This window comes from Heterocephalus glaber, unplaced genomic scaffold, assembly GCF_053883595.1.
Source record: "Heterocephalus glaber isolate CG9 unplaced genomic scaffold, H.glaber_assembly_v1.0 deba00000546, whole genome shotgun sequence".
In the NCBI taxonomy this organism is placed as follows: Eukaryota; Metazoa; Chordata; class Mammalia; order Rodentia; family Bathyergidae; genus Heterocephalus; species Heterocephalus glaber.
In genome coordinates, this window is record NW_028258147.1 from 31,487,390 (window position 1) to 31,509,800 (window position 22,411).

Sequence of the window (22,411 nt, forward strand, 5' to 3'; positions counted from 1 at the left end):
ATAAAAAGGACTGTAGGTGAATCGATGATACGGGTTCATGTCTGTTAGAGATTCTTGGGCTGGAAGGAGAGACTTTATACTGTGCCTTCTTTCAGTCCAGAGCTTCATAGATATAGCAGCATGATGACTTTTCTTTCCATACTTTACTAACATTTGCAACAGAAACAGGAAGACAGACAGACACACACACACACACACACAAACTATAATGCAGACATTATCTAAAGTTAGGATACAGTTCTCCAATCTGCTGTCTCCCCAATTTCCAGAAATATTAAGTGTAAGCCAGCAGTGCAAAATTTAAAGAAAAACAGAACCCAGCATTTCTAGGTATCAACAAGTCATTTCAAATGACTGTTTTTCTACTTAGTTTTCAGGTGATAGCAACAGATAGTCTCAATGCTTTTAAAGCTATTTTACACAGATTGCTTTTAAGCTGAATTCTCTCTACATAATTCTGTTTTATTTTTTAAAACAATATAACTGTATTAAAGATGATATGCAATTAAAAGAAAAAAAAAACCAAAAACCACCTTTCTCCCCACATCTCCACAGCCTGACACTATAACATTTTCAATGATTCTCCTTCCCTTCTGGGCTTTGCTCCGTGTGCATGCATATTTTAATATTACTATAATTTTAATATGTGTAGACCTTTTATGCTTTGTTTTGAAAGATAAGTGAATATTGCTCTCGGGAAAGCATTTTTCAAGGCTGCAGGCTGCTCTTGGGTGTGAGATGGCGTGTAGAGCAATTAGCAGGATTGCTGTGTGAGCGGAGCGGGCTGGAGCCAGTGCCGATCAGGCGTGGGTTACTGGGTTACAGTTAGGGAGTAACCCTGGCAGGGTCACAAGCCTTTGCCCTGGGTAATCTCTTCTTTAACATTTGCATGAATCATTTTGTGGATGATCTAGGAGGCTTGCTTTAAAATTCATGGATGACTGGACAAGGCATAGCTGTTACAAATAGATAACAGAATTTAAACACTGTTTAAATAGGGTGCAATGCTATGCTGAAAGCAAAAAGATACTTTATACAATAAATGCATTATAATTCATCGGTGAGAAAGGAAGGAAGTATATTGTATGGTGTCAGTTCTTTAGGAAAAATGTTAATATGAACCAGCGGCATGATGTGGTTATAAAAAAAAAATTTGAGTTAGGTTCTGGTAAGAGTATAGTGTTCATATATCACAAAAATTAATAGTGCCTTGCTCTCATCAACCACACTTGTAGGATTGTGTCCATTTCTACCTGACACATTTGAAGAGAGACACTGACAAATTAGACAATTTCCAGGACAGTCTGGGGATGGTGAGAGGTCTGATGGTTCTGTCCTAGGAGGGATCCTCGAAGGGCCTGAAAATGTTTAGCTTCAGCAGAGTAAAAGTAGACATGAACTCCCTTCTGTTTGCTTGGCAAAGCAGAACCTGCATCATTGGGTGAAAGGCACAGATAAATTTCAACCCAAGACCTTTCTAACAGTTAGTGCAGCTGAACACAAAAATCAACTCTACTTGTTCTAGTCTTTTAAGATACCAGAAATAGTCACCTTTTTTGCAACATTTAATTTGAAGGCCATGGTAACATTTTAGTGTAGTGGACATAGGTACTTGTGATGGAAACATAAACTGTCTAAAAAACATGGTCCTTTGCGTTGCAAGTTAATCTTTTGAAAATAGCCTCAACGGGTAATTTAACACTTTTCTCCTCTGTCTCTCATTCCATTTCAAACACGAAAATCAGAGAAGAAAATACAAGAAATTGTCCTCCATGCACAGTGCCCTGGTTTTAGCTTGCTTCCAAGAGTTATTCTTTTCTAGTGTTTCTTGTCTTTTGGAGCAGGCTTCTCAGGCAGAGTGGCCGTGGATGCCGGGATGTCCAGGGCTTACCAGGGAGCAGGCAAGATGCTGGCAGCCAGCCTGGGACAGCTTAGCCCTCAGCTGCCTCTCCCCTAGGGGGAAATATGGGAGAGTCGTCCCTTCAGTAACTGCCCCATCCCCTTGTACTTTCTCTCTTTGCAATACTTACAGTTTGGGTTTTCAAACTTCCTGTCATAAGTGTCTTCTACGCCTATTCTTTAACTTCACTCCATGTCAGGTTAGCCTGGTTTCCTACCCACCTCCCTAGTATGTTCTCAGTCTTGGGCAGATCTTTCATGCTTGTTTACCCATCTGCCTGTTGATTGTTTATTTTGATTGAGACATCTGACTTTGAAAACGCAACTGTTCAAAATGAATTTGCGGAAGATGTAGGGGTGCTCTTCTGGACCCCTCTTCAGTGCAGCACTTCTAACACCTTAGAAACTGTTTACCGTTTTCATGCCCTGGTGCCCTGCACAGGATGGGGGACCCCATGAGAGAGGTGAAGAAAAGAGAGACAATGCTTCTCTCATCTTTTCTAACCAACATTTGCATGCTGCTTTCATTCCTGTACAGTCAGAACTTTCTCTTCCACTGCAGTGATTAGGTCAGAAATAGAGTCACTGTCATTCTGACTGTGAGAAGTATACTTTTAAATGTGGAACAACTTTCTTCTCCTTTTATTCTATTTCTTGTAAAAGTGCTGTGCACTTTTGTGGGGTTGTAATGCTGCACAAAACAACTGGTGATGGCTTGCTTCCCTGCTGCTAGAGGTGCCACGAGCATCCTTGGGCTGAGCTCATATTTCCGAGGCCCACAAAGGTGCGGCTCTGGCTTCACAACCATTCACCTGACCTGTTGGCAGCAATGAGCAATGCCTGGGATGCGGTGCCCACATTTCTGCTGGGGAAGTGATAACCCCCAATGTTTGAGTCTTAAAACTTACAGAAATTATCTCGGGAAACAAGTTGGTAGTGTCAAAACATTTGTTGCTGGCATGAATATGAAACATGAATATGTTAGTAAAAGCTAAAGTCCTCTCTTCCTCGGTCACTCTGGTAGAATTTTGCGTCTAACACTTTTCATGCAGTATGTATGCAATAGTGGTTTGAATGCATTGTATTATTTATAAATCACTTATCTTTAGCACATTTCACTTTCTAATTACCGTAGACTAATCAGATTTTTAGAATGGATCTTTGGCAGCCTGTACCACGGGAATCACTGCGGCATCTGTTGTGACATAGAAGGACAGCCTCTTTTCTGATAAATGAAGCTGCTCATTTAAAAAATGTTTAGGAGTTAGGCAGCTTCTGTGTAATTCTTTCCCATTCTTTAGCTTTTCACTTATTCATCCACGCACCGCTTTGATTATTGTGGAGATTTGGGGTTCCCTGCAAATTTGAAAGAGGAGACCACAGTTAATTTTCCTATAGAAGTTAAAGTGAAATGTTTTATTCCCTATTTCTGCAGCAATAGTCCTGAAATATAGTTGCTCTTTACCGCTGAAAGGAAAAGAAAAAGTTAGCCTCACGGTTCTTAGTTTTTCCTCTGTAGCACATTAGTGTTTCTTACTATAAGGTAAAATGACCTGGGCTTTTCTCTCCTATGAAATATTTAATCAGTGTAGCACCTTTAACATCTTTCATTTTCTGGTAGTTTCCCAGTTGATTCTAATCAAAGACTAGTGTAGTAGAGATGGAAACAGATCATGTTGCTACATGATATCAGAGTCTGAAATATACATTTTTTTTGGTCTAGCATTATTATTATTTTTCCTTTTAGAAATTTAACTTACAGATACCCCATTGAAAGTGCTAAAAGATAAGACTATTTATTTTAATATTGATGATAATGAAAAACTAGAAAAAAACTTAGTCATCCTTATAAATTAATAATTCTTTTCTTTTTTTGGAATGTTGAGTTCTCCTGGCTCTGGAGTGTTGAGTGATTTTGAGATGCTGTGTTAGGTGGTGGGGAATGCATGGTCTTGGCCATCATAGAACTTTTTGTACTAGTGGGGTTAATGACAATTAATCAAATAATTTATTCAAGATTAATCTTTGTGAAGATGAACCAAATGATCACATATATAATAGTACTCTTATGCTAAGTTCTACAAATATTACTAGAATGTCTGAATAGAGGATTTGTCCAGATTTGGGCGGAGTTTTACGAGGAAGTAGTCAGAAGTGAAGCTGAATAAATGTTAGTGATGTGAAGGGGGAAGGTATATTTGAGACAAAAGAAGAGCTCTGCCGAGGGCCCAGGTCAGACAGCACATATGGAATAGAAATGCTGAGAGAAGTCCAGGAAGGCTGGGCCAGAAAGAGAAGGACAAGGGTAGTACGAAACATAGCTAGAGACTTATGAGGGAGCAAATCTTGTGGACCTGGCAGACCAGCTTAGAGAGTTTCATCTTTATACTCAGACCAACAGGAAATCTTCTGAAGGGTTTAAACAGGACAAAAACAGATTTGCATTTCAAAAAGCATACTTTAGCTGCTTTGTAAAGACAAGATTGCAGGGTCTGAATAGATCGCAGCTGACCGTTAGAAGGCTGCGGTATTCTAGGATCCATGCCGTGATGTTGTGGACTACCGTGATGACAAGACAGTGAAAATAGGAGTGATATTTAGAGGAGATAAAATCAACAAAAGAAACTGTTGGACTGAATTTTGTGAAGAGTTGGTCAGGGTGCTATGTTAAGGATAATTTGGGGATTTCTGTCATCTGTGTCAAGGTGGATATAACCCATTTGCAGTCTAATAGTGCTGGAAGAGGGTTAGATTGTAAAAGAAAGATCACAAGTCCTGGTCTGGTCAGGCTGAGTTCAAGGTGATAGCAAATAAATGATGTTTGAAACACAACGGAAAGCTATGCAAGTTTAATGTGGTATTATATATACAGGTTCAAGATACATTCTAAGCGAAAAAAGTGTGAATCACATTGCATACAGAAGAGCGTGGTATATGGGTGTTTGTATGTACAAAAATATCTGTTGCATATTCATTGAGTACAGAAGGATGAAAGAGTATCAAGTATGCAAGCCCCAGGCAGTGGTATCAGTGCAATAGCAATGGAGACGCAAGAGCACTTGTATAGTTTCTACCTTTCAGGGTTGAACTGTTGGAATGGTATCACAGTTAGAATGTATGGCTCCTGTAATAAAGTAAGTTAATGACAATTTAAAGCAAACACCCAATATGAGAATATTTCTCTTTTAAACATTTCTTGATTGGAAAGATCGTGTAAGCATTATTATGTTTTCATTTTGAGCAGAATGTTTTCCTGCAGCTTTACTTCCCTACCCCAATAGCTTGTATGTACACTTTGCCTTTTAATCCTTTTCCACTAGATTGCACTATTACACTAGATTTCACAGGGTGTTTACAGTGTTGTGTTCTGCTTTTCACTAATTCTATTAATTTTAGAATGGTCCTGCATTTTGCAGATGACCACATTAAATTGTAATGATGTAGGAACTGCTGCGTATGTTATATACCCCTTTGTTAAAGGTCCCTCCGGCGCTGCTTTTTCGTTCGGTATTTCTGTGATAGTACTGTTTCTAGGAGGTGACACTCAAACTTTTCTTCACAGCCTATTTGAACAAAGTAGCAAGGGAAATGTGACTTCCCTATAACTACTAGATTTAATAACTATTTTGCCAAACCAGTACTTCTTATTTTAGATATTTAATTTTCCAGCTAATTTTGGTATTATGTTTAATGCAAAGTTGAATCTTCTGCAAATGGCATTTTTTTTTGCTTTTGTTGTATTACTTCCTTTCAATAAATACCTAAGATTTTACAAGTATCAAAGAGATGATATCAATTAAATGCATTTCTCGTTATATCTGGCTTTCTTCAGAAGAATTATATTGTAGCTCTCTGCCAGTCTGCCTGCATCAGTGCTGGGAAGAACTCTCTGGGATGCTGTCTTCTTAGCCCTTCAGGTGGCCACACAGTATATAGTCTGGTAAGATTGGAGCCGCAGGGCTGTTGACGTTGCCCCAACAGCTCCCAGTGGTTAGTCCATTCTGCCATTGAAATATAATTTTTAGTGTGTCATGATCACGGAAAAAATGAGAATGCATATAATGCCAGCAGTAGTGATAATTTTTTTCTTTTGAAGATTTATTTTTAAAAATCGCATTAATAGAAGTCCAAATTTTTCTTTGAATTAATTGAAAAGTAAATGTAAAATAAAAATAGTTCTATGTTTTAAGGATATATTACATGCTAAACACTCTTACAAAGGTTTAAAAATATCATTTCATTTAATACTCACGATGCCTCTGTCAGATAGGTCCTATGCTATTCCTATCAGGTATGGAAGCTGAGGCCTAGAAACATGGACCATCTTGCCCAAGGGGCAGGAACTGGGGTCTGAAGTAGACATTCTATTTCTATCCAAATATTAACACTGTTGTTCTGTACTCCAATTTTATTTCACTTTATATCTTACCTAATCTTTTAGCTTGTACTAAAAAATTATAAAATTCCAATAATATTCAATGGTATGAAATAATTGCTTATATTCTGCCCTGCCAGGCTTTTCTGTTTAACCCAGCTTGGAGGATGTATTTTTTGGCTTTCTTGGTTTAGTCTTGCTAGGATACTTCTTATAGGGGTCTCTTGCAGAGGTTATGGTAGAGAATTTTCAGCAAAGCTGTTTTCCCCTTGTAAGTTCTCACTAACATTTTCATTTTTCTCTCTCAGTGAATTGTTGTTTTGTTTTTGTTTTGGTGCACACTGTTCATGGGATTAATTTCTCCTGCATAGCAGAGGCATTGCCTTGTTGCCAGCTATTTCTAATCCACAAGTCAGGGGTAATTTATTATTTCTCGAGAGAAAAGTAAGTTAAAGTTGAAATCTAGTTATAATAATACCTCAAATTACTTTCCTATTTAACTATTTGGAGGTAGAATTTTTGTGTGTTGGTATAGACTATGTAGTTAGCCACAAAATGGATTAAAAGTCCAACTCTACCACTTAATTAACATATGACTAATGATAAGTTACATAATTTCCTAAGACCTTTCTTCATTGTAAAATGGAACTAATACTAATATTTCACATAGTTTAGGTTAAGGATGAAATTAGTATGTGTAAAACCTTTGCTGTAGTTATTTATACTTAGCACTCAAAACATGGTAGCTAATGGTGAGAATTAATGGTTAACTTTTTTTGTAGAGAAGCATATGAAAATACTTTTAATATAAGAAGCAATTTAAAAAGTGTTAAGAATCGCCTAAAGGAAAGGAAGAAAAAAACTAGCAACTCAGCTACTTTGTGATGGGGGGCGGGGGGGAAGGTGGTAAGATGTGGGGAATGTAAGCTACATACCCAACTTCTGTAGAGAAAGTCTTCGATTTCCCTGAGACTGGAATATGAAAAGAGACAAATGAATCAGTGGACAAAGACAGACTTGACAGTGTGGTTCTAAGGTAAGTGTGTTAATCAGATTAAATTTTATTTGGCATGTCCTGCTGTTTACTTGGACAGTGAAGTCCGGGGAAGTTATTACTTATTATTTTCTATCCCTTGACATTCTGATGAGCTCATCAGCAATCAGTCACTATTCAAAGCTCTTCAACTGCTTTTATTAAATAGCAACCTCATCTTCCTGCAGTCTACAAATTACTCAGTCTTGGGAAGAAGTAACATCCTCTCAGAGAGTGCCTGCTCCAAGCCAGATGAAATGGAATCGTGCTGCTATGAGACTCAAAATGAATCACAGAATCTTAAGACTAAAACTTTTAAAGCTATATGGTTTCTAGAGAATTTGAGGGCATGTCAGACACCTTTAAATTAATTCAGACTTTGATTATTTTGGAGGGGAAGCATTGATCAGTTGCTTATATTTTGTGCAGTGACATCCTAGCCGGTTGTATGAATGTTGTCTTACTTTGGGCTAGGCAAATAGAGGATGAAATGATATTCTTTACTTTTATATTTGTAAATTAAGGCAGAACTCAAACCAGGAATGACTATGGCAGAGATTATCACAAACCTGGTGAACACAGTGGAGTTCTCTCTCTTTCTTTTAAGATTTCTGAGACTTGTCCAATAACTTTGCTAGTCCAAGAACCAGTTTCTACACTGACGTTTCTTTACACATCAGACTTAATTGTGAAATATTGTGCATATGAACAATATTTTTAAAATTGAGTCACATTTTCCCATCTTAAGAAAATTGATTCTCACAGGAAAAAAATGTGTTGGTCCTTTTCTAATGAAAATAAATCAACAAAATACCTTTTTCAGTGACTCTCTCTACTTGTGAGTGTACAGGTTACAGTCATTTTCTGTTCAGGAAGTTACTTGAGTACACCCATTTTCTTGGATACCCAGTTAAAAATAAATAGTTATTTTCATCTTGCTGAGATTTCTCTCACAAGGAGTAGGACTTCAATGTTTAAGCAGCTGCATTATCTGTGGCATTGTGTCTTGCCTTCAATGACATTGCCTGTAGAGTAGGGCCATAAAAAGTTATTTTTTAATTTAGATGTATACGGCTTCAGTTTTCTGTAGTTAAAATCAGACTTTATATGAACCAATGTGAACTTATAAAAAATGGATATGCTCAAAGACACACTGTCCTTAAAATAGAGCTAAATCTATGGAGATGTGTTTAAATTATTTTACTCAGCCCTTTTTTAAACAATTGAGACACCATTAGATTAGCTTTTTGAATCCTATAAAAGCCAACCTGACTGTCCTTATATGGGACCTGGAAAATATGAGCAATTACATATTAGTTCACCAGCCAAGGACATGCAATGACCTTAAATCTTAGGAGTGTTAGTCAAGTTCTAAAAGCAAGAGTGTAAGAAAAAAATTCTGTACATTTAAAGTTACTCTAGTAATTCCTCTAAGTTATCCAAAACATACAATGTGTATAGTTTTGTATATATGGCTCTGAACAATAATTCTTATGCAAAACATGGTCTGATAACTGCTATGCTAGAACAAGGGAAAGAACAAAAGAGGATCTGTTTTGTCCTTGGTGCATTCTTTCTTTGTGATAACTACTCAATCCACACAGAAGTGGACCATTCAAGAGAGTGTCTGCTTGTTTTCAGTATTTACTCCGTTTTGCCTTACAATTAAGCCCTTATAACCTCCAAACATGCTAATAGATTCTCTGGTTTCATCAGGATTAAATTAGACAACATGTATGAATGTACCTTGGTCAGGATCTAGTGGTGCAAAGCAATTAGTCCAAATGTTAATCGTCAGATCCACATATACATTGTTCCTTGGAAAATCATGGACAAGAACTTGGCCACCTGTTTATTATCTTTCTAGGTTGGACTTTCCACTGTCCAGCAGTGATTTGCATGTTTTTGCAAGTCAACTCTATGTGCAAACCGGTTGGAAGGATGGAGGGTAGGGGGTTTTGAGTTCAAAAGTCAGCCCTCTTTAGTATATATAAATCAATCAGACAAATATCTCATATTCTTTTGGGCTCTGCAGGTCTTTTCTCAGTCTTCTAGAGCTCATAGTTGTGTAGGAGAATCAGTTAATGATACTGCGTAACCCACATACCTGAGCTCTCTATGGTGGAGTCATGAATGCATGTACATTTATTATGTATTTTTGGGGTACAGGTGAATATGTATTTTTCAGGAATTGCCCAGGTGATTCATAAATATCTAGCATGTTGCCTTTAGATCCTAGTGATGAGGAGACTCCTGGGAAAAAAGTATTGTGCCATAAAACATTATTAACATTTCCCATGTTTTAGCTTAAATTATTAGGAAATACTTAGTGTATTTTTCATCTAGATTTAGAAGTACATGATTTCAGTTATTAAGTAAATCAACCATTTATTAGTCAAGTCATTCGTAAGATTGGTCATTCAGTAGTAGAAATGGTATACTTAGTTTATGTAGTTTAGAAAATTGAATACCAACTAAGGACCTTATTTCTTGGGGTGCTGGGGTGTTAATTTGCCCTCCCCATTATCACTGAAATAATCACCTGAAGTTTTATTTGTTTGCTTATGTGTTTTTAATAACCTGGGTTTTGAAATGTATTTCTTTTTCATTTTAGAGGGGAACTTGTTATTTCTTAGAAGTTTAAGTTTAAATTTTTGCTAGAAATTTAGTTTGAAAAGGGAATACATCAACTCTGATTTGTGAAGGAGGGGACTTCTTTGACATTAACTTTGCTGTATCACAGTAAATGTTTCTGTCTTGTCCTTTCTAATTCATGACGCATTTTCTTTATTCGTACTGTACATACTTAGTTCTATCCATTCCTCTCTTTTTTTGGCCCATCAATAATGGCCCTTTTCTTTAACTTTAGTCTCTTTCCTTCTTTTCACATCTTTTCCTTGGCATATATACAAAAATCTAAATTTCCCCCTAGTGAAATAACTACCCCTTCTCTCCTCCTCAGTGTATCATTTGATCTCTTTGCTTTCCTTTTCTGCCCAGCACTCTTAAAAAGATTAACTGTGTTCCCGACATCCACATCTTGACCTTTGAAATTTGGCTTCTACTTTCACCACTTTATTGGAACCCCACTTTCAAGGAGTCACCAGTAACTTCTCACTTTTCCAAGCAGTCTTTTCTAAGCCTTCATCCTCATTGTCCTTTTTTTGCAGTTTTCTAAGCCTTTATCCTCATTGTCCTTTTTTTTTGAAGTAAGTTTATTATGCTGTCCTTCTTGACATCCCTGACATCCCCCTTACTTTGACATGACACTTTAGACGCATATTGTCCAACCTCTCTGACCATGTCTTCCTTCTTTCTTTGCTGAATCATTCTCCGCTTTTGATATACAAGTGGGTTGATTAACATGTTCTTCGGTGTTACTGTCTGTCCTGCTTTTGTGCATGCTTTCTTACTCATTAGGAGCTGGGACAGTTCTTTGAGGTAGACCCTAGTGGGTTTGGAGGCTGTACTGAACCCAGATGGAACTTACCTAAAATGATCAAAGGAAGGGAGAAGGAGATAGAGAGCTAATGTCAAAAAAATGGTAGCCAAATATATCAAATCTGAAAGGTAAGGATGGAAAACTGGAGAGTTAGCAGAATGATTGGCAGTTTGGATGAAGAGGAACAGGATAGATGAATTGGTCAACAACATGATTGTGTATATGTATGCTCCAGATCACTTTGTACATGAGGCCCTAGTATGTGTTACCTAGGGACATATTATCTTTAAGAAACTGTACTGGGACTTTGGCTTCCATGCTCATTTTCCAGAGAAGAAATTCAAATCTGCATCAAATGCTCCATCATATTTTCTTATGAACAAAGGTCTATTTCTATCTTCTTCTTAACTGGATTTACCCTGATGTCCTGCTGGCTCCCTAAATTTAACATATCCTACAGTAAATTCACTATCTTTCTCCTGAACTTGACCTCTCTTCTGGGCTTCCTAATTATCATTGTCCTATACCTTCTTAGATAAATTCAAAGCCATCTTTGATTCTCCTTTAGCCCTTCATCCAATCAGTTGAAAAAGTATTGTCAGTATTACCTCCATGGTGTCTTGTAACTGGTACTACATTTTATTTTCTTTTGATTCAACTTGACTATGATCCTACACTTTTATGATAGCCCCTGGTTTAGTATCCCTAACTCTAATCCTACTCCTTGCTGCTAATGTAATGTTTTCAACTCAACTGTGAATTTATTTAATGCAACATTCCTAGCCAGAAACTATTTCTCTCCCTTCAGTGTTCTTGCAGCACTTAGGCTTATGTGTGTTATTTTATTATATAATACTTGCTCATAAATTACTAGTGCTCATAGGTTGTAAGCTCCTTGGGGGATGACTGTGTCTCATTTTCCTATTATCCTCATATATTCATTGTATTGGCATGCAACAAATGTTTGCTGGCTGGAGTTAACAGCTAGCTTGGCTGGAAGTAATCTGATCCTGGTTGATAATAGGTGATCTGTGATGGTCATTTTAATTTGACATTAATTTCATTTTTTGTGCATTTGTTTTATTCTGAAAAGCTTTCTTATTAAGCTGTGCCGATGGCATAAATGGAACAGTTAACCGAAAGACCAAACAGGCCCACAATTTTGTAATCAGCAGAAAAATGACTGCTGGGAGGAAAGACGGTGAGTTTAGGTTGCAACTGTAAATCTCCTTTGGGATTCAAGTAAATGTTCCCTTCCAATATTCCTTTTGCTTTTTTAGTTGTGTGTGATTTTTTCTTTTTAAAGTCAACCTGAAAAAATGAAGTTTTGTTTATCTAATCTTCTAAAACTTCTGATCCTGTATGTTCTTAATCTGTTATTTTCCTTTGCTATAGCTTTTGCCCTTTTTTCAACACAAAATTATTCCTGTTTTAACCTATGTTGCCCCTTATCCAGTGACTAGATTACTACTTCTAAAAATTGTCCTTGTGTGGTTATTATAATGATTTACTTATAACATTGGAAAATATTAAGTAAAATTAATATATATCATTTTAAAAAGTGCTTATCTTAACTTAGAAAAATGACCATAAAATATCATGTCTAATTTTGGATGATTTTTGTTGTGAAATCAAATTGATGCTTTGTTATTCAATAGTTAGTTGACACTTGTTTTCTAGTGGAAATATGACTTGACCCTTGAATGAGAGGTTGATACTTCTAAATTTTTCTTACAACTTGTAACTCTGTTCATCAGTATTATCCTGTGATCTTTGAAATAATGCATTTTATTAAGGAGAAAAAAACCCTTAATAATAAAAATACAAGTTGTTTTCAAAATATTATCATTATGAACTTTGACTCAATATTCCTTCTTAATTATATGGCTAAATTTATAGTCCTGGCTCCCAATATTGAGTATTTATATTCATGAACATTAGCCACATAGTAGCTTGGCTTTTTTTTTTTTCCATACAGGGGATCAAACTTAGGGTCTTGTGCTTGTGAGGCAGGCGCTGTGGCACTGAGCTAAATCCCTGGCCCTTAGCTTGGCTTTTATAACTTTGGAACAACCAAAGTATCTATAAAGACAATGATAATGTTAAAATACTTTTAAAAGAACAGTAATTTTATATGCTAAAGTAGCCTCACTGTAAGATAAAACCTGCTGAATATGTGTAGAAGTGATTTTTGACTTACCTCATTTTCTTCATATTTCCGAAGTTAGGGGTCACTAACTTTTTTAATAGCTGGTAGCAAATTATATCGTTCAGCTGGAACCTTCTACCTCAAGATATCTTTCATTTTGAGACAAAGTTCCCTGTAGTTCTTCTTCCCTGCTGTCTTTGAACCAAACTCACACACTTCTATGTGATTTTAAAGAAGTTTTTATTGCCAATATCTAGAGGAAGGCATAGAGCTATATAATGATAACTTCCCATGAAAAGATCACAAACATTTGTTTCAGAAAGTACTAGATGGGCTTATTCCAGAGCCTAAGGCTTATAATTCTTTACCTCATACCCTCAGTAGACATTTCCAGTGGATTTTTCCTCATTCCTTCAAAAAAATCACTCCTGATTTCCCTTATCTCTCTGGTACCTTTCCAGTCCAGGGCCTACAGCTTCTTTGGCACATCTCTTTCTGTTTTCTAATGTTCTTTTTTTTAAACTAAGGTTCTTTTTTCTAGTTATGAGTGCCAGGTGTTCTTCACTGCTGTGATCTATACTGTGTTCTTCCTCGGTCATTTCCAAAGGACTTGGAACCCGCCCTGGCTCTTGGAGCTCCCCAGAAGATCTCCAAAGACACTTTCTCTGGACTTGCCACCATTTTGCACTAAATTACTGTCATCCTTTCCATTTCCTTCTGTGTCCTCCCTTTAACTCTGATCCCTAGAATTTCTGCCCCTACTCCCAGTTTCCCATCTGTTCCTGTTTGATTTGACAAGGGTCCTGTCTAGCCAGCTATTAGGTCCAGCTGAGTCATCCACAGTATTTTGGTGCTGTTCTTGGTGAAAGGTACTGCATCCTCTAGCATCTCCAAAAGGTACTACTCTCTTCTTATTTTAAACTATGGGTTCCCATTAGGTTTCAAACTGATTTTCTCCTTCGGACTTGACAGATAACTGTAGTTCTCAAAATTGAAATGAACAGTTAGTCTTGAAGCTACTGAGGTAACTAGTTCAGGTTGTTATATTCTCTTATTTCCTCAGTTTCTCCTGATTTCATCTTTTAAATTCTTCTTTCTTTTTGGTTTCCTTATCCTACTTAATGCTTATGTTACAGTTCTGTATTATTAAAATAGTATGAAGAAAATTGTTTCACCTTTTAAAATTGTAATAACAACTACTGGTAGCTTGTATAGCAAGGCCACCTAAAATGACATCTCAGATGCCAAATGTTCTTTGTGCTCTTTTTGACCAAGAATCCCATTCAGTCTTTTAGACATATTTAAGGGAGCACAATTGATTAAAAGAGCATGTATAAAGTAAAATATATTGAGCAGTTCATTTTTATGTAACTTGTATTTTAAATGATATTCTAATTTTTTGCTAAAACAATGGGATAGCATCTCCTTTGTAAATAGGATTCTGAGCAATTTGATTGGCTCACATCAACACATTTGACATCAGTCTAGCTCAACATATATTAAATGGTTCCAAAAGTCATAAAGAGAACCCTAAATGTGAATTCTCTTTTTTCCTCTGAGGTGGGGATAGGAAAGTTAAATTTTTTAAAATTTACTGTTGGAATAATTTAAATAGAAATAAGTTTTCATATTTATATACTTCCCTTAGAAAAATATTTTCAAATTCTTCTTCAAAATTCACATTCTAAAATGGCCTAGCCGTGGGTGTATACACGCACGTGTTAATATAATGATTGGATATTTAATCCCACTTTGGAAAACTAAAATAAATAATGTTAGTCGGGAAAAACATCTCATGAAGAAACCCTTTTGCTTTTCCGTAGAAAAAGATCCAAGCACTAGCTTTTCTTTTCTACCTCGGTTGAAGAGAAACGAAATTTACCAAGGCAAGCTCATCTGTCCTCGTGATGAATTCTGTAACCTAGGTGTAGAATATCCGACTGCCACCCAACCAACAGCTGCCCACCTCCAAGGGAACCGCCTACAGTCCTCTGATGCTGAGTAAACCCAGAGGTGAAGGGCAGGCTACTGAGCAAAGCTTTTGAGTCAAATCCAGGATTTATGAAGTTGGATTAACACAGCACAAGATAGAGCTTAGTGAAGAAAACAACAACTGATTGTGTATCTGGCTGGATATTGAAATCTCTAAAAATGTTTGTCTTCAGCGGTTTTCTACTTTAATAGTTAAACTTCAATTTGACTGTAGTAATAACATATTAAAAACTAACTCAGGAAGGAGTCCGTAAACGTGTAGGCTCTGCAAAGCTGAAATGAGCGATCTTGATGCAGCGAGAGCCGAGAGCGTTCGTCTCTGGCGATCAGTTCCAAGGAACGGGCAGGGACCTCTTAGGGTGCTAGGCATGCAGGAGCTTGGACTCCCCACGGAGCTTTTGTCTGTTAGACATGGAAAATAAAAGTCAAAAGGCCTTATTTTTCATATCAGCACTCACAATTTTAATTATTAGGACAATCATGCCAAGTTGCTTAGGTAAAAATGTATTTTAAAAGCTATACGAGATAGGTGGCTATTCAGTACTTAGTATCCCAAATGTATTTGAAAGTGTTCAGATTTCTTGTGCAAAATGTTTTCCTGATAATACTTAACCATTAAGGCAATGCTGCGAGCAGTTGGCAAATACATATTTCACCCGAGTGACTTGTACTCAAAGCACCTTTGTGATGATTCCCAATAAATAATTTAAATCGTAAGACTGCACGAGAGCTAAATTGACAAAATTGCAATATTTTTTAAAGCAGTCTTTAATTTCTTATTTGTGAGTTACTTATTGTGGTGTGTTATATTATTCCTAGGATGCTTTAGCTATTGCTGAAGGTAGTAAATTGCTTAACCCATAGACCTCCTTAAGTTATGTAGTGTATTTCTCACATATGAAATATGTAAGAAATTATTTCATACAACACATTATGTCCATTATGATTTCACACTCACATTTTCATAATACAGCATATGGATTGAATGAAGACTTTCAATTATACACTGGTTTATTTTTGAAAGTATCTAACATGCAGACGTTGTGCTGCTCTTGCCTCAAGTAATGCCTTGTCATAATTATAGAGAGATCACCTATTCAGAAGTGTACTGTGTTGACTAAGAGCCTGGAAAAACACCGTTCAAGAGTCTCTGGGCAGCCAAAATAAATGCAGCAAATGCAGGCTCCTGTTTTTCACATCGAGCCAAGTACTATGTGCATTAAAACAGCACATATTTGCTCTTTACTTCAGTGCACAATCCCACCTCACTTGGTAGTCTTATTTCTAAACCTGTAGCAGATTAATAACAGCAAATTAGAGGGGCTGGAGAAGCGGCGATAGCAAACACACTGATGGCGATGAGAAGTGACAGCTGACAGCATGTCTGCAGAGGAGAAAACAGAAAACCTATAAAACACACAACTTTAAAAAGCATTTGCTGACTGGAACCCTGTAGTGTGATTGGTAAATGACAAGACAGCCAAATAGTCCATGAGGGCATCTCTATATAATACAGCAGAGTGTTATAATTGATGTGCGAAATGATGATCTTATACTCATGAAAAAGGATCAACCACTGGGTACTTTTTCAGCCCTCCTGAATGATTCATTGCCATGGGCTTCCTGATAAACAGATTTTGACATATCCTTGTAAACCTTAAAAATTAGAAAAAGATAATATAAATATATCTCTATTAAAGTGACCAATTTGTTGATAAAACACATATAAAAGAGAAATACACATAATCATTACCTAATAAAGGCCACCTGGACTTGAATTTTGACAATAATGTATGACTTTCTTCTAAAAGATTTCAAAAGAGATTTAAGATTTAAATCTAGCTGAAACTTTTGCAGCTATTTTATCTTTACGATCACATACTTGTTCTTAGTTATACAGAAAAAGACGTAGGTGTTCTTGGATCTTTTATATAGAAGGGACTGTGTGTGTGTGTGTGTGTGTGTCTGTGTCTGTGTCTGTGTCTGTGTCTGTCTGTCTGTGGCTGTACATATGCCATGAAGAGTAATCATGTAGGGCTGGGGATTTAGCTTAGTGTTGCCGCCACCTGCCTTGCAAGCTCAAGGACCCAAGTTCGATCCCTGGTACCAAAAAAAAAAAAAAAAAAGAGTAATTATGTGATAATTGTAAAGTTAGATGTCAGAGATTCATTAGCAATGCACTGTCATAACACTTTCAAATTTTAATTTTTACTAAATATATCGATATTTGCTTTGTTTTTAAACAATTGTACGTAAGCACACAAATGGAGTCCTTATGTTTTCATCATGGGGAGAGAAAATTTCCAACAGACTCTTAGGAAGGGAAGCGAGGATACAGTTTGGCTAGCATGATGTCCACTTTATTGCTATGGCTATCATAATCTGTCATTTGATTCTTGGCTCTGCACTGTCACATAATAATACAGTTGTTGAAATGGGCTGGAGTTTCTATACTCTATGACTAAAACATAGTTATGTGGACAAGACTTTGGTAGCACAGTGATGAGAGGCATCGGAACTTAGAGTGAAATACTGACTCTGGCTAGTTACTGACATACCTTTTGGCTCTTTTCTACTCAGACATGTAATTTTCCTTACAGAAACTCTACAACTCATGACAATTTGTTTAAAGAAGATTTTAATCCTTGCAAATCTAGCTATCCTTGTTGTTTGAAGATGATTTTTTGATCCTGCATGGGTTAGACTTTTAGTTTGTTTTTCTCATTAGTGGTGACAGATTTGCATGGATTTAGACACACACACTAGCTTCTGGTTTCATTTCATCTGCTGGCATGTGTTTGCGGAGGTAATGGATTTGCAGCTGTAGAAGATTGTGGAACTATGCGACACACAGAGTTGCCAGACCCTGTGACCTCAGCAGGATTAGCATGGCACCATACACATGTATATTTCAGAGATTATTGGATCTTAGTGGTATGGATTTCTAGGTCATTTAAATTTGATTTTCAAGATTTGTTCTGAAGGAAAAACAATATTTTTCAAGCTTATTGCTTATGAATACCACCTAGGCATATGTGAGTGTGATATGTGTTAACTGTTATTAATAGGCTCTGTGAGTATTGGTATAGATCCTATCAGCATTATTGATATAGCTTATGTTTAGAGCAAGAGCCTAGAGCTTCAAATTCTGTGTCATTTGATGTTTTTGAAAGTAAACATAGGTGTAGAGAGACTCCCTAAATAGCCCCTACGAAGGGCTATGTTTTGAAGTCACAAATGGGAAAGGGGAAAGGAAAAGGTTCTTCTCTAAAATGTTGTGTGGGTACCCATAATTTAAACTGATGCTACAGAAAGGAAGTATTATTTTCACAAACAAAACATAGTGGATTAGTCATTTTCTATTTCTGAATGATGAATATGTCATACATCTGTATCATGTTTCTCTCAAAGTGAATGGTGTACTACACTTAAAATTGAAGCAGGCTTTACTGTGGAGTTGCCAAGGTAACTGACCGGCAAGTATGTGGTTCAGTGGACTGCAGAAAGGCAATTGAGTATACACGAACAAGGAAATGTGCATATCATCTTAAAACCCAGGAGGCCACGGTAAATTGTGGCTTGACTTTGTAGATTGCAGACATTTTTTTTGAAGGCAGAATCTGAGATCTTCTGTGGTGGTCCTTGAAGTGAGGTGATATGGAAAGACAGGAACCCTTTAATGCTTCTCCTTCAGGCCCTGTGGAGGGCTGTAAAGAAAACAAAATCATTTCAATATTAACCACGAACAACCTTTATTTCTTCATAGCAAAACCTCAGCGGGACTATTAATAGTTAATGACATAAATGGAAGATAGTACTCGTGCTCCATAGACCTTAAATATTACACCTATTTTGTCTGCTAGCATGAGACTGGTGTTTATTTCTACAATGCTTTGTATTAGAATATTTTCATCCATTCTATAGGCATTGGTGAAATTATTCAAATATATTTGACATTCTTCTAGGTGTGAGAAAATGATGAGATAAATAAAAATATTGCACCACAAGATGTTTTAAATATCTAGAAAGAGTAAGTTAAAGACATTTAGTGAGATCCTTATAGATTATTTGAAATATTCCTACACTTTGGATGTAGGATTGTGATTGGGAATTGAAACACCTTTAAGATAGAATGAAATAACTTCTCAGAAGGAGCTTGAAACTCTCCATAATTTGATTCTGCTTTTCTTCTTAGTTTTGCTTCCCCCTAAAACAAGCGCCGAGGTCTGGCATCCATGGCTTACTTCACTTCCTGGAAAGGACCTCACAGCCTGATGAAGGTCTGAATTACTCATCTCTGAGATCTAGAAACCTACTAGTACTTTAAGAGCCAGATTAAGTTCTACTCCTGTAAATCTTTTCAAGATCTTTCCAATGTTGACTGACTGCTCCTCCCATTCTTACAGGTATTGCCGGAGCAATTTCTACCTCCAGGATAATGTCTAGTTAAGTAAATGTTGCTCCCCTAAACTGGATGGTGAACCCTTGGAAAGCAGGGACAAAGTCTCTTGTCATCACATGCCCCATTGCATTTAGCATTTAGGACATGTTGTGGTACTGAACTGGTTAAAAAAAAAAAGTCAAATTCTCATTGTTATGATTTTTTCTATGATTCAGTCATTGTCATTTGAAATAGAATCATTCTCACAGGTGAGTAAATAATCCTTGGGTAGAAGTCAGGCACTGGGCACTATAAAAACTGTGGGAAACTTCTAATGAGTATTAATGCAAAGCAAGTCAGGAAAGGGTCTCCCTACACCCCTAGTTAAACCTAACTTGCAGCTTCCTTTCTTCTCTTACAAGGCCTTTGAAGTTGTGTTTTTAGTAGTCAAATTGTGGATATGTGAAGCTACAAACCAAATATTTTAATTCAGTTTGCCCTTTTTGGCAGCCATCCACAGAACTGTAAGGACAAGTTTTCACAGATAAAGAAACATTTTGTGAGAGTTTCTATTTTTAATACTGAAAAATTTACTACCATCCATGGCCTTGCTATTCAGGGTTTTAATAAGTCGTGAGCTTGGCATGATCAGCGTAGGGGTCCTGAGGTTAATTGCCACATTACACATCCATCAGTGACTGAGAGAAAGAATGGGCCTGATAGGGTTTATCTGTCTAAAAATTGCAGCTCCTAGCCAATCCAGAAGATAGAAACCACCCGCAGAGGTGACAAGGGTAATAGCAGTAATGTGTTGGTGGAGATGACAATATCAGAAGAAAAACAATAGTTGCAAACTAATCAGACCAATTTGGCCATTTTCCTGTACTCATGTCTTATTTGTAAGTAATTGTAAATCATTAAATTGGCCCTGGTTCACTTAAAGAAATTATTTGTACTGAATTGTATTGGATAATTGTTAATGCTCATTTAGGAGGTAGCCTAATATAATCGATCATACTGTTTGAATTATTAAATGTCAAGATCAAGGGAAATGGAATACATTATTTCTATGAGAGATATAAAGAATAAATGCTTGGAAACAGTGTCCAAAGCTTTTTCAGAAGTACACATAAGAGTTCCCTTGTGTATTTTTATGGTATTATATGGAATACTGACTTGCTTTGTCTACAAAACAATTAGTACAGTCTACATTCTCACCATTTAAAAATTACTGCATGTACTTAAAGAAAAAAAAAAACTGTAGTAATTGTACAGTTGGCCAGTTCCAAGGGTATGTTTTGTTGGTAATACTTATTTGAAATAAAAAGAAATTACCAAAATGATATTACAGATGTCTTCATTCTTTAAAAGAAATTAAAAATATTAAATGTGTGTCATTTTATTTACATCGTATTTGAAAAATTTCTAACCAAGACTTTCCCCATGTTTTGTCCTAAAATTACCTCCTCTTACAATATTAACAGTTCTCTTGCATGTTGCTTTGTTTTCTCAGGAATTTCTAGATAGTGAAATACTAAGGTCTAAGCTGCATTGTGAGGAGCCATCTCATCGCTTACCTGTCTCTTTGTCTTCCCCTTTTGTTTTCAGTGTACACTATTTTCTCGAAGGTGCACTCTGACTGGAATGTGTACCCGTCTGCAGGTGTCCTCTTTGTTCATGTTTTGGAAAGAGAATATTTTAAGGGGGAATTTCCACCTTACCCAAAACCTGGTATGTTCTCTGTGGAGAAAAAGGTGGTCAATTTACTATTTGTTCTTGTTTAATGTGCATAATTTAGGTGGTATATAAACAAATATTAACATTATTTAAAATGGTCAGAATACTTCATAAGTTATTGGTTATAGTATATTTCTCATTTTAAGCTTAGAAATTTAATAACAGAAGGAATTAATTTTTTAATTTTTTAAAAAGGCATATTTCTAGGTTCTCAGTCTTAAGTGATCTTACCTATCAAATGATCTACCTATATTCACATAAATACAGCTTTGCAATTATGATTTTTCAATTACAACTTAGATTTTTACTTAGTACATTGAGTTTTGGAAAACAATATATATATATATATATATATATATATAGTTGAAAAGCATGAAATATAGCATTAAGTAAGGTTTCTTAAGAAAGCTTTTATAATATGAGATAATTTTATAAACTTCATAATAATATAATAGAGATTAATATTTTCCTTCAAGCTACTAGCAGTTATGAAGTCTTGTTTAATTCACTCTTGGTTTGAATGTTATTTTGAATTATCACAAGTGCCATCATATTGATGAAGATATAGAAAGAATAGCAAGAACAAACATATTGAGTTATTACTCTTAAGTAACAAATAAAAGTGACTTTTCTGAAAATTGTTTTGTGAGAGCACATTTTTAACATTAGAATTAATATGAATATTTTTTGTGTGATGAATAACATATCTGAATACAGGTAGACATTCTTAATAGATAGCAAGACAAAAAGATACTGTTTTCATCAATTATTTTGAAAATATTTTATTATGAGACATTCCATGTTTGTAAAACTCTATGGCTAAACCTTTTGAGCACTAGCTCTAAAGCTTGAGAAGAAAACATTTAGTTAAAAACATAGTTTCTGGAGTCAACCAGGATTAAATTCTAGTTTCATCTCTTCTATGATCATGGAAAAGTTATTTAATATGGAAAATTACTATTTTCCACCAATTAAATGAGAGCTAATAAGAGCACCATTTTCATAGATATGTTTGAAAATAGGATGATATAGTGCTAGTGAAGGACTTAACACATGTCCAGGCACGTGCTAATCAATCATACTGTTATTAATGCTTATTACTGGTAAATGTTGTCATTATTACAATTGTTTTAGATTTATAACATCTTTTTATTCTATTCTCTAATGTTTTAAAATTATATTATTTTTGTTATGATTATACCTTTATAACTTTTTAGATATCATTTCATATTAGTTTAATAGTATTTGGAATTTCATGAAAGGAATGCTTCTCAAAAATATGGTTTCATCAATATGATTGATGGAGATTTGGAGAATTTTCTGAAAGATAATTGTCTCACTGGCAGAACTGGTCTTCTCTGAAGTGCTTTTCCTAAAAAAGTTCCAAAAAAATTGTACGAATC

The 22,411-nt window shown here is 35.9% G+C and overlaps 1 protein-coding gene across 7 annotated transcripts in view; it reads left to right on the top strand.

The window, feature by feature from the left end:
• The window catches only part of Sgce (sarcoglycan epsilon), a 70,113-nt gene that overhangs the window by 3,839 nt on the left and 43,863 nt on the right, over positions 1-22,411 (top strand). For 4 of the 7 annotated variants that reach the window (XM_004862698.3, XM_087204712.1, XM_004862699.3 and 1 more), the window contains exon 2: positions 20,880-21,002. In XM_004862698.3, coding sequence (XP_004862755.1) covers positions 20,880-21,002 — 123 coding nt within the window. Of the gene's footprint in view, positions 1-11,842; positions 11,951-20,879; positions 21,003-22,411 lie in introns of all 7 variants that reach the window. The other 3 variants (XM_004862696.3, XM_004862695.3, XM_004862697.3) reach the window with 1 other exon arrangement.